The sequence below is a fragment of the Oculina patagonica genome, chromosome 4, assembly GCF_052425735.1.
Source record: "Oculina patagonica isolate OP01 chromosome 4, crgOcupat, whole genome shotgun sequence".
Classification (NCBI taxonomy): Eukaryota; Metazoa; Cnidaria; class Anthozoa; order Scleractinia; family Oculinidae; genus Oculina; species Oculina patagonica.
In genome coordinates, this window is record NC_135761.1 from 39,340,027 (window position 1) to 39,353,169 (window position 13,143).

Sequence of the window (13,143 nt, forward strand, 5' to 3'; positions counted from 1 at the left end):
GCAATGGAATCAGAAAATAAGCACGTAAATACTCCAGAAGCTTTGCGCAAAACTGAAAGAGATTTACATATCACGCTCGCAGACTGTAAAGCAGTACATAACACAATGCTCGAGCTACTTGACTACGAAAACGTCGAAAAGGAAATCGAATGGATTCGAAACATGCACGCGCGCCATCAAGAGATCAGTGGCTGTATCGAAGCATTTATTTCAGCTAAAAGAGACGATAACAACGCGAAAGACAAAGGCAATCCGCTACAACTTGAAAAAATCAAAATGCCGTCATTTCACGGAAATGTAAGAAATTACCCACAATTTAAAGAGACTTTGAAAAACAAGTCATGCCGTCAATTAACTCCGATAACGCCCCATATGTTCTCCGATCATGTCTGGGAAAAGAGCCCACCGACACGGTAAAAAGCGTCGACGACGATATTGATGCAATGTGGAGGAGACTGGACGAAAAATACGGCGATCCTGCAAAAGTCGCTGACGTCATAATGTGTGCAATTCAGAACATGAGACCTATCAGAGAAGGCGAAAGTAAAAAATTCGTCGAACTCATCAACGTCATCGACGACGGTTACAGAGACTTGAAAAGGTTAGGTTTAGAGAAAGAAATAACTACAACCAGTTCCGTGAGCATAATAGAAAGAAAGCTGCCAAATGATGTGAAAAGAGAGTGGGCGAAACTGGTAAGCTCCGAACACAGTCCCGTCGATAAAAGAGACAAGTTTCCAAGTCTGTTAAGATTTCTCCTTGAACAAAAACAAGCAATAGAATACGAAAACGCAGAGCTACGCTCAAGCGGCAGCCTTCCACTAAGGGGCTCTCTTCCTTACCTAGAGAAAAAGAATGACAAAGTCGCCATCCCAGAAGGACAAGGTTCGTCACGCTATAAGAGAACCAAATGCCTATACCATGAAGGTGCCAATCACTGGACTAATGAATGCAGAGTTTATCTCTCAAAGCCAGTACAGGAAAGGCTTAACACATTAAAGGAAAGAGGAGCATGCTGGTCCTGCTTAAGACGGGGTCACAGAATTCAAGACTGTATAAGCAAGAAACCCTGTGGCATTAACGATTGCAAAAGGTTTCACCAAAAAACACTACACGAAGAAGAACAGGACAAAGGATCGCCAACCGACATCGCTTCCGCAAGCGGTTCTGCAAGTGTATGCAATAACAACGAAATTGAAACGTGCTTACTCCAAATACAAAAGATACCTACAAAGAACGGATTTGCAAACGTCTTGTGGGACACGGGAGCGTCATTATGTTTTATCACAAACGCAAAAGCAAGGGCGGAAAACCTTAAGGGTATCAAAACTCAGCTGTCAATTATCAAAGTAGGCGGAGAAAGTGAAAATGTGGACACTTTCAAGTACAAGCTTCCACTTATTGACAAGCAGGGCAAAACAGTCGTATTCGACGTTTACGGAATCGACAAGATAACCTCCCCCATTCCAGCAGTCAATATAAAGGGGATCTCGAAACTATTCAATGACGTATCCGAAGAAGAACTAACAAGGCCCACCGGAGAAGTTGATGCCTTAATAGGCTATGAATATGCAGACTTCCACCCCTCAAAGGAACAAAGTTCTGGGCATCTACTTTTATTGAGAAATCAGTTCGGACGATGCGTAGGTGGAACACACCCAGTTCTGAAAGGAATCAACGAGAAGTCCTTCATTGGAACCATACACGCCCATCATGTCAAGATGGCAAGAATCGCAGATTTCTACAACATGGAGAATCTCGGAATACAATGTATGCCTCGTTGCGGTGGATGTAAGTGCGGTAAATGCTCACTCGGAAGCAACGCATACACAATCAAAGAAGAAAAGGAATTAACATTAATTGAGAAAAATTTGAGCTATAACACAAGAGAAAAATTCTGGACGGCAGAATACCCTTGGATCAGAGATCCTTTTGATCTCCCAGATAACAGAAGAGCAGCATTCGGCATGCTTATATCAACCGAAAAACGACTTTCTAAAAACAAGAAACACGCTGAAATCTATCAACAACAGATACAGGACATGATAAATAGAGATGTAGCTCGCAAACTTACACAAGAAGAATTGCAAAAATACAAAGGACCTGCACACTACATCTCGCATCAAGAAGTGTTAAAACCAGACTCCAAATCTACGCCAGTGAGAATTGTCTTTAACAGCAGTGCCAACTACATGGGTCATGTGCTAAACGAATACTGGGCTAAAGGACCCGACCTTTTAAACAGCCTACTAGGAATCCTCATCAGATTTGGAGAGAATGAAACAGCATTCATTGGCGACATCAAGAAAATGTATCACACAGTCAGAACAGGAGTGATAGAACAACACACACACCGCTTCCTCTGGAGGGATATGGATGTAACTAGAGAACCGGACACGTACGTTATTCAAAGAGTTTCCTTTGGAGATAAACCTTCTGGCACTATAGCAACTGTTGCACTGCGAAAGACAGCAGAGATGGCTAAAGAAAAATACCCACAAGCATCAAATCTACTCATAAACAATACATACATGGATGACATCATTAATAGCGTTGACAATGTTGAAACTGCCAAAAAACTTACAAAGGAAATGGAAACCATCTTGAGTAAAGGAAACTTCAAAATAAAGGAATGGATATATTCACATGACAATATTGCTCCAGACCAGGACCTTATACCAACGGACATAAAATCAGCACACGAGAAAGTACTAGGTGTTGTATGGAATCCAATTACGGATAATTTCTGCTTCAAAGTCAAGCTAAATGTCACACCCCAAAGCAAGAAACGACATCCTAAACAAAATCAAGGAATGACTACTAAAAATCCCAAGACTCTAACGAAGAGGATAATTCTATCACAAGTCAACAGTGTTTATGATCCACTCGGATTAGCGAGTCCTCTGATTGTCAGGGCAAAGATTCTTATGAGACGATTATGGATTCACAACCCAAAATTGGATTGGGATGACCCTATACCCGAAGAAGATCACCAAAACTGGGATAACTTCTTCCAGGATCTAAGCGAGATGGAAAAAATTCAAGTCAATCGATGCACTAAACCTAAAGAAGCAACGGGAAATCCAATCCTCGTAATATTCTGCGACGGATCTAATGATGCATATGGCGCATGTGCTTATGCTAGATGGACACTTTCTAATGGAAACCACAAAACCAATCTTATCTTGTCCAAAAACCGCCTCACACCTTCCAAGAAACTATCAATCGACCGGATAGAGCTCTGTGCAGCAGTATTAAATAAAAGACTAAAAACCACACTTACCGAACAATGCAGGTGCCGGTTCGAGAAATGTTATCACATCACTGACTCTCAAATCGTTCACTCCATGATCCAAAAGGAATCCTATGGATTCAATACCTTCGCAGCAGTGCGGGTGGGAGAGATCCAAGAAGGAACCAACATGAAAGACTGGTACTGGACCGCAAGTGAATTTAACATGGCTGATTTGTTAACAAGGGGAAGTAAACCAAACAATATCGACATAAACAGTAAATGGCAAAAGGGACCAGACTTCCTTAAACTTCACGAATCTGAATGGCCAATAATGAAAACATACTCGGAACAAAAAATGCCCATCAATACGATTAAACTAGAATTATCTTCACCAACCATCAAAACTAACCCAGAAGATACACTTGCGTCAAGAATAAACATCGAAAAATATTCCAATTACACAAAATTACTACGAGTTACAGCAAGAATTTTGGCTATGTATAATAAAGAACTAAAGCCAACATTGAAAAATGCAACACGAACGCTAACAGCAGATGACATCGACAATGCCGAACGTTTCTGGATTCTAGAATCACAAACTTTGATGCAAAAGGATATCCAATCGGGTAAATACAAGCGACTCTTCCCTCGCAAACGAGACGACGGAATTTACGTTGTTGGGGGACGTGCTAGAGGATGGGTGGAAATGAGTTATAACAAAAGCGAGATCATCTTACTACCATATGGACATACATTTTCACGTCTATATGCCGAGCACATACATAATCGAGGTCATCTAAGAGTGCTATCAACTGCAAGCAAAATACGAGCAAAATTCTGGATCATCAAATTACTGAAACTGGTGAAATCCATCAGAACAAACTGTGTAATATGCAAGAAATTGGACAAGAAATTAAACGAACAAATCATGGGAAAACTCCTGATTGAAAGATTAAAACCAGCCCCGGCATGGACTTACACAGCACTAGATCTATTCGGACCGTTTAAGATAAAAGATGAAGTTAAAAAACGAACAACTGGAAAGGCATATGGAATCATTTTTAACTGCCTCGGAACAAGAGCTGTCCACATAGATATTTCACCAGACTATAGTACCGAAAAATTCTTAATGGTACTTCGACGATTTGTATCTATAAGAGGCTATCCATCCAAGATCTACTCAGACAATGGTTCTCAATTGGTATCCGCAAGTGAGGAATTAAAGAAGATGGTCAAAAATTTAGACCCAAAAAGTTTACAGGATTATGGATGCATAGAAGGATTTCAATGGGTGTTCTCTTCAGCAGACGCACCTTGGCAAAACGGTGTCTCGGAAGCGCTGATAAAATCAACGAAAAGAGCCATAACGGCAGCCATCGGTGAAAGCATTCTAACATTTTCTGAATTACAAACTGTGTGTTATGAGGCCGCAAACTTACTTAATGAGAGACCGATTGGACGACATCCAACTTCCCCAGATGATAAGTACTTGTGCCCTAACAATCTTCTCCTAGGACGATCCACATCCAGAATACCTAATGGACCGTTTACACATTCAACCGATCCACGACGCCGATTTGAATTCATTCAAATGGTTACAGACAACTTTTGGAAGAAATGGACAAGAGATTACTTTCCAAGCCTGTTAATACAACAGAAATGGCATACTGCACATAGAAACTTAAAAGTAGGAGACGTCGTTCTCATTCAGGATTCTAATTTAATCAGAAGCCAATGGAAACTGGGAAAGGTATCAAAGACATTCGAAGGACAAGACGGCAAAGTGCGCAAAGTTCAAGTACAGTATAAAAACCCAAAACCTGGAGAACCGGTACTGAAATATAACGGAAGAGGTTACGTCACAATCGAGAGACCAGATAACAAATTGGTCGTTCTGTTACCCAATGATGAAGAAAGACTTCCTGAATAACTGTTTGAGAAACACTCTGTTACTGTAAATATAAATACTGTCAGGGTTTTTGTTAACATTTTGAATAAGAGGGACCAATTTTCAAATAGGAGAGACCAAAATGGCGGCGTAGCCGCCATTTATTGGCACGCAGTGCCAATTGGGGGTAGGTGTGGGAGGGGGTCGCCCCGTCCCATTGGGGGGGTCTGGGGGGCCTCCCCCAGGAAATTTTTGAATTTTGAAGTCCAAACGGGCGCATTTTAGGCCAGTTTTGCTCACTTTGTCTCCTTGTTGTAGCTGCTGCAATAGAGAAATTTGTTGCTTTGAAACGCAAATTTTTTTGGTTCTCTGATCTCATACCAATAATAAAAAACATTAGGTAATAAATTAGAACAGGTTTAATTTATGTTTATTTTTATTTCAAAAATGTGGTTCAAAAGAGTATGAATAGTATAATATTGCATTATATAAGTGAAACATATTTTTCTTTATTACATTTTTGACAATCACTCAATTAATTATTCTTGTTTTGTTCACAGACTTAGTGTATTTCATGTATTCATTTTATCTCATGTCACACAACACATTGCATGACAACATCTTTTGGGCTAAAAATCTATCAGAGGGGTAAAACAATGTTATAAAATTGATCTCTAATCTGAAAAATAGTCCGATTCATAGTCAGAATCTTCCATGTTGGGTGCAATTTGATCTTCATCACAGTCTTGGAGCTCAAGAGCAGCAACATATGCATCAAAGTTTGGTTCAAGGTCTGCACTTTGTAGAACATGTAAAGACGGTGGGTCATCAGGCTCCAAGGAGGATGGCATCTCTTGATCCTCTTGTTCATTTTCTTGTGGTAGGTCTACTTCTATGACCTCAGGTACCAAAGTAGCAGCAGGTGTTGTGATGGCTGAGGAAGAAGACGCCACAGTTGAGATAGGAGGAAGCCTCTTGAGCTTTCTCCGATCCTTTTCTTTCAGCCACTCAGCAACCACTTCATGGATTAATGATGGCAACTCCTTCGACTCTTGTTTTGGACCATTTATGGAAATTTAAAGCAACGGATTCAGCAAATCATTTTTAATTCGAGAACGCAACCGATTCTTCTGCCATTTGAGAACACTGGCACCCCTCTCAGGCCAAGCATTGCTTACTGGGCAACTCAAGCAGACTTCCGCAATAAAGGATAGCATAGGGTAGTGTGACCGATAGGTTGGCTGCAGTAATTTGGATAAGCACCAGTCAGTGGCTGTGATTGACCCTTCTCCGTCACGGATGGCTTGTGGCAGGTCGTTCTCTTTCCACTGCAGCAGGTCATACTTTGCCTTTTGCCACTCAACTACAATCTGCTGGCGGTCATCTGCATGCTGGGGCCCTGGATAGTAATGGTCTGCCAGCTTTTTAATCATGTTGGTGCCATATTCACTTAAAAAAAATCACAAAAACAAAAATTAAAAACACAAAGAACACCAATCAGTTTTATTTGTACAATGCTTAAAAACAAGACTAGACAATACCTGAAGCCATCATCAGTTTTTGCAGGAACAGAAAGCAGATCGAATATCCTAAAGGAATCCAGTACGGGTGAGGACTCTTGAAAACGAGCATTGATGTTCTCGGTCAAGGCTTCAACATATTTCTTCAAGAAGCTTTTTAACTGTGTTTCTTGATGTGATGTTGGCAATGATTGGTCCGGCTGGTCAGTTGGTCGCAAGTCTTTTAGAACTAGGTGAAGTCGTCCTTCAGGTTGTAAGTCCTATAACCAAGTATAACAGGGGGTATTAGGAATGCTGAAGACTTAAAATTAATGTTGCTAATATAGATAAACCAATATTTCATCGGCATTATGTGTAAGAAGTGGTTATGTTTTCCAAATTTTAAAACTGTACAGTACCGCTCAGAAATAAGCGTCCCTAAACATACGCGAAAAACGCGTATGCTTTTGCGCATACGCGCGTATGCGTATGTGCGTATATGCGTATGTGCGTATATGCGTCTGCGTATATGCGTATGTGCGTATACTCTGTATACGCGTATGCTCATCAGTATGTATGAGCAAGCTTATTGTTTTTTCTTTTGTCCATAGTTTATTGTTCTTTCGATGGCTTGCTATTTCTACTTTTAGAGTTCGCCGCCTTATGCAAAATAGAAACGGAGAAATAACTTTTACGTTACTTAACTTACCGGCCTTACCGGCGCGTGCGGAAAGATCGTTTATCTTGCAGAAAAGCTAATAAATGTTCGCGGCAGCATATAAACTTTATTTGAGCATCGTTTCGACTCATTGAAATAATTTCGACGTCTCATTCGCTGATTTTTTTCCAAATAGAACCAAAGATATGATTTTGTTTTAGCTACTAAGCCTTGACGTGACTCGCGGCACGTTCCGAAAGACCAAAAGTTTATCTTGCAAGAATAGGTTATAAATAATATTCACTGCGTATCACAATTACTCTAAAACAAGCTACGTTCCTACTTATTGGAAACACTTCACCATGTAGATTGGCGATCTATGCCAAATAGAACCAGAGATTTTTTTCGCTACTAAAAGCCGTCGCGCTTCAACAGAAAATCAATTCACAAACAAAATCGTCGGCGCGTGCGAAAAAACCAAAAGTTTTTCTTGCGAGACAAGTTAATAAGTTAATACAACATCTTTTCTACTTATTGAAATTATTTCAACGTTTAAATCGCCCATTTACGCCAAATAGAACCAGAGATATGTTTTTTCGCAACAATTAAAGCCGTGTCGGTTCAACAGACAATCAATTCACAAACAAGTCTCGGCGCGTGCGATTTATCTTGCAAAAAAGTTAACAAACATGATTAATGTTCACGGCGCACCATATAAACTCTAATAGAACATCGTTTCTACTCATTGAGATCACTTTTCCCGTTTGAATCGCCCATTTACGCCAAATAGAACCAGAGAAATTTTTTTTTTCGCTTTATTAAAGCCGTGTCGCTTCAATGGGCAATTAATTCATAAACAGTGTCGCCGGCGTACCGGCGCGTGTGAAGAGACCAAAAGTTTATCTTGTAAAAAATGTCAAAAAAAAAAAAAAACAAGATAAAGGGTCATGGCGCACATAAAAACTCTAATAGAACATCGTTTCTACTCATTGAAATCACTTTTCCCGTTTGAATCGCCCATTTACGCCAGATAGAACCGGAGATTTTTTTTTTCGCTTCTAAGCCGTGTCGCTTCAATTAGGCAATTAATTCACAAACAAGTCTCACCGGCGCGTGCGATGTATCTTGCAAAAAAGTTAACAAACATGATTAATGTTCACGGCGCACCATATAAACACGATCGACCAACGCTGTTTTATAATTTTCTCGCAAAGATATTTCATTTGTTTTCTCCAACAATACAACACAATGAGAACCAAGAGCAATGAATAACAAAGAACTGCGTATGTGCTTACGCTTCATTGCATACGCGCGTATGCGTATGTGCGTATATGCGTATGCGTATGTGCGTATATGCGTCTGCGTATATGCGTATGTGCGTATAAGGTGCGTATACGATGGACGCTTATTTCTGAGCGGTACTGTATATGTTGCTCGACTGACTTTCCTGTAGAACAACTTGAAAAAGAAATAAGATTATTTCAGTGGTGAAAAACATAGTTTACCTGTTTTAAAACTGTGATAGGTGTCTCTGTGGCGGCAATCTGGTTAAGTTGTTCCTTGGCATACTCCAGTGTAGGAACAATCTTAGCAAATGACACTACACCAGCTTGGAAGCACTTACTGATTGTTGCCAGGATGGGAAGAATCAGCTTTAGGATGTAAATACTTCCTGTAAAAAAAGAATAGAGAGAAATGTATCATTGGTTGTTTATAAGACTTCTAATTATAAACCTCAACACACGAATACACACGCACACACTCAAAACAAATGAAAACCTCAATTTACCTATGAATTTCACGGTTTTCATCTGAGAGAGCAAGCCAAGGGCTGTTGCGTCATTTCGAAACTCTTCAGCACTGAGCGTCAAAAGAATTGCCACATAATCCTGCCAAACACCCAGTACTGCTTTGTCTGTGGACAGCCACCGTGTTCTGCAAGCCCGCTGGAGTTTGTGGCCAATCTTGTGCCTTTTGGACTCTTCGGCAGGAAGCTGCATGTCACGTACCCTTAATTGCATCTTCAGATATGCCGCCGTCTTTACACATGAATTTTCCAGCCACTTGTAAAGCTGTAACAGGAGACGGTGAGCATGTACTGCACCTCATTATTGGAGTCCCCACAAGCCAAAGCAAGTCTGTGGCAGATGCAGTGGACATTGATCAGCCTCGGATTCTCCCTTTTTAGCAGTGCTGACACCCCATTGCGCTTGCCAACCATTACTGAAGCTCCATCTGATGCGAAGCTCAAGAAGTTTTGAATATCAAGGCCACTCTTCCCCAGTTCTTGTTTAACGTTGTCAGTGATGGCTTGGGCGTTCGCCGAAACAGCGCCGTCCAGTAGATCGTTGACAGCTAGGAAGCGGATTTGCACTTTCGCGTTTTGAACATATTGAATGAAGATGATGTTCTGTTCTTTCACTTGAATGTCAGTAACATCATCTACCATGAGGCCGTAACACTTTGCTTCTTTTGCAGCCTTTGTGATCTTTTCCTTAATCACTCTGCCCATAGTCGTGAGGATTCCTCTTACAGACCACAGTGATTCGTGTTGGAAATGTTCCAGCTTTTCTAGACCTATCGCCCGCATCATCTTCAACATGGAGGGGAAGTTACGGTAGGCAATGCAATGCTGAACTTGCCAGTACAACGACATGAAAGCACTATACAGAATTTCTTGCCGGTGGAGATTACGCTCATCAAGTTTTTCTTGAAAAATCGAGGTCCTCTTCAACATTTCTGCTGCAATCGAATCTTGATGTTTCTTCCCACCGCAGTGCTCTATAAGTGCCGAGGTCTGGAAACGTACGGCGGGTTCCATTCCATACGATGTACTCTTGTTATGCTTGCCCTTGGCATGGTGGAGTCGGCAGAGCAGACAATACATGCCCTGTTCCTTGACGAAAAGCAACCACCACAGCCCTGTTGTTGCATCGTAACTAAGATCGTTTCGAAAGAGCCATGCATGGTCGAATTTTTTCTTTCCTTTTTCCTTCTGGTAGCTGCATTTCGTTTCAGTGCAGTGGTAGAAACTGTGCACAACTTCACCTGCAGGAAACAAACCATCTATCAATGTGTGCGTGGCACTGACATCAGGCAAACTAGGCTTTGTTGAAGTTTGCTTGCTGGAAGATGCGGGTGATGAGCTGGCCACAGAAAGCACTTGTTGGGTAGAAACACTTTGACTGGGCTTGGGGTTTGATGATTTGCTGGGAGGTTCTTCAACAGTTACATCTGATGGAACGCTAGCCACGGGTGTTTCGTCTGCTCGCGGAGCGGAGGTTTTGTTCGCTGATGGCCTGAAATGTAATTGAAACTTCAATTTAACAAGTTAAACAAAAGTAAGTCCTGTACCTTGTGTCATGCAAAAAAGTAAAAGATAAGACTTTCCCAAGTTTATTCTTGAAGCACGCGGCATGAAGCTCTGCGTTTTATAGTCTCGGATTGTTGTCCAATTACTCATTTCCGCGTTCTTGGAATTATAAATTTTCTGATACTTTTCTCCAATCCGATGTTGCTGTAGCTTCTCTTGAAAAAACTGAGCTTAAACAAACCATACACTAACATTTCAAATTGTTTTCCTGAACATTTATTTCAGTTTATCTTTTCGTGCCGCTCTATTTCTTTTTCGCTTGAATAAGTTCATTCACGAATTGTTAATTAAATTAATGTTGGTGGTTTCTTTCATGACAAATTTCGTTTGGATAACAGTAGTACTTCCACTCAAACTTCACTATTTTTTTTCATTACCCTGTTATACGTAGACCCCATTGAGAAATTGATGTTGCAAGGTTAAGTATATTTTTGTGGACCGCTTACTTTTTCGAAATTTAATGTCAACAAGTTTCCGCAATGGATCCGCTTCCCCGCACACGTTAGTTTCACTTTCCAACCTGACGCATCCCTTACATTATGAATGAAAAATCAGCGGGATCGCAGTAGGACAAATGTTATCATGTTAGAGTGAAGAAGACAAAAGCCGAAAAGAAAAATTAATAAGAACGTGGGGGAAAAAACAAGGCAAGGCGACTTGTCAGCAATTTAAAGCAACGCAATCTACTTTTTTTTTTTTTTTTTGTGTAACTTTTTTTTATTTTTTTTATTTTTTAATATCTTTATTGCCATTTTAACATTGTACAAATGTTACAGTGTAAGAAAAAAAAAAAAAAAGGAAAGAAAAAAAAAAAGAGCAGACGTAAGTTACAATTAAGTTACGTAGTTTATAAACTGTTACAATTTACATATGAAAATAAAGGTACAGGTACATAGGAAAATAAAGTAAATGAAAAAATATAAATAAATAAAAATATTTAAAAAAAAAAAAAATAAAGAAAAATAAATAAACAAGGAAATAAGCTTACATAAAGTCTTTCCACTTTAATTCGAAATTGTTAATAGTTTTATTTCTAACTGCAATATGTTGTAGAGTATCCAATCTGTTTTTTAGAAAAGGAGGAAAGCCGTCAAAAGGTACATCATCGCAGTCTTGGGTCGTACAAAAGATATAATACTTAGCTACAAGTGATATGTAATTTAAAATATCTTTTGTTTGTATGGCGTTGTCATGCCATCTATTTCTGTATTTGTTTATCTGAAGTCTGGCATGTAAATACAGGCTCATTAAATTTTAAGTACAAAGAAAGTAGCTCACCTCTGAGTGAAGAAGTCATCAATTTTCCGCTTCATTTGCTTTTATCCAAGGCCACCAATGTAGATAGACGGAGATGAATGCCGCTCGTGTTCCGATTCGATTGCTTTCTCTCAAGAGCGAATGTTAGACTGAACTGTAGCGATGGAACAAACTCTATTTATTGCGGTTCTCTTTCGCAATACCGGGTAAAAACATTGACGGAAATACGCAATTTTTTTCAGGAGGGTTCGAGGATTTGTAACTGGTTATTTTTAATTCATTTTACTCACGAAGGAAGGTTATTTGATACTTCGATGACGAGCTTTGGGAGCGCCGCGGCCCGACATCAAAATATGTTCGTGTTAATTGATACACGAACAGCTACGCGTACACATTTCGCCACAAACAAATTTAAATATCCAAAAACGTAGAGGTAAAACACGATTTTGTCTAAGGTCAAAGATAAAAAAGTACAAGTAATGGTTGACTACAATTTCTTTTAATTGAAAATCCTACGTTCTTTTTTCTTCCGGGGGGATTTGAGGGATTGCAACACTGTTTATTTTTAACGCATTTACTCGAATGAAGGTTATCTGATACCTCGATGACGAGCTTTGGGCGCGCCAAAAATGTGTCTTGTGTTACTTGGTATAGCGTCTAGTCACGAACTCCAAATTAGCTACGCATACAAATTTTGAAACATCCAAAAACACAGTGAAAAAACAAGATCTGGTCCAAGAAAAAAGATAATAAAGTGCAAATTACGGCTGACTATCATTTTTCTTTATTGAGTAATCTTAAGTAAAATCTGTAAACGAAATAGCCGGGACAAAAATCAAAATAGCCGAGTAAAGGTCCCGGCGTCCCGGCTCTAACAAAAACCCTGACTGTTTTAACTCGCGTTTGGCGGGGGGAGAGTATCGTCATTGATTATAATTTCATTATTGTATTCCTGTTCAATTGACACAGACACAACTGTGATAAGACAGCAACTGAAGGCCATCGGGTAAATATTCTTTGTATTTCCTTTTGTGATGTGAAGACTATAAATAGACAGTCATGTCTTACTTTACAGTTACAGATTTCGAACTACACTACACTACACTACAGACTACAGATTACCTACAACTAAATGGAATAAAGTTTGAAACCGATAGCCTATTTTGTTGAATATTGGTACACACCGATACAATCTTAAGATTTGGCAGGAGCAGTGGGAATTTGTATTGGAAT

General features: G+C 39.8%; 1 protein-coding gene and 1 pseudogene across 1 annotated transcript; one reads left to right on the plus strand and one right to left on the minus strand.

The window, feature by feature from the left end:
* Nucleotides 1–341: 341 nt before the first annotated feature.
* Nucleotides 342–5,165, plus strand: LOC144648442 (uncharacterized). Its single transcript, XM_078507995.1, has one exon. It carries the CDS (start codon nt 342–344, stop codon nt 5,163–5,165), a length of 4,824 nt encoding a protein of 1,607 aa, XP_078364121.1.
* A 632-nt stretch (nt 5,166–5,797) lies between these two features.
* On the minus strand, nt 5,798–9,091 carry LOC144650229 (uncharacterized; annotated as a pseudogene).
* Between the last annotated feature and the right edge of the window lie 4,052 nt (nt 9,092–13,143).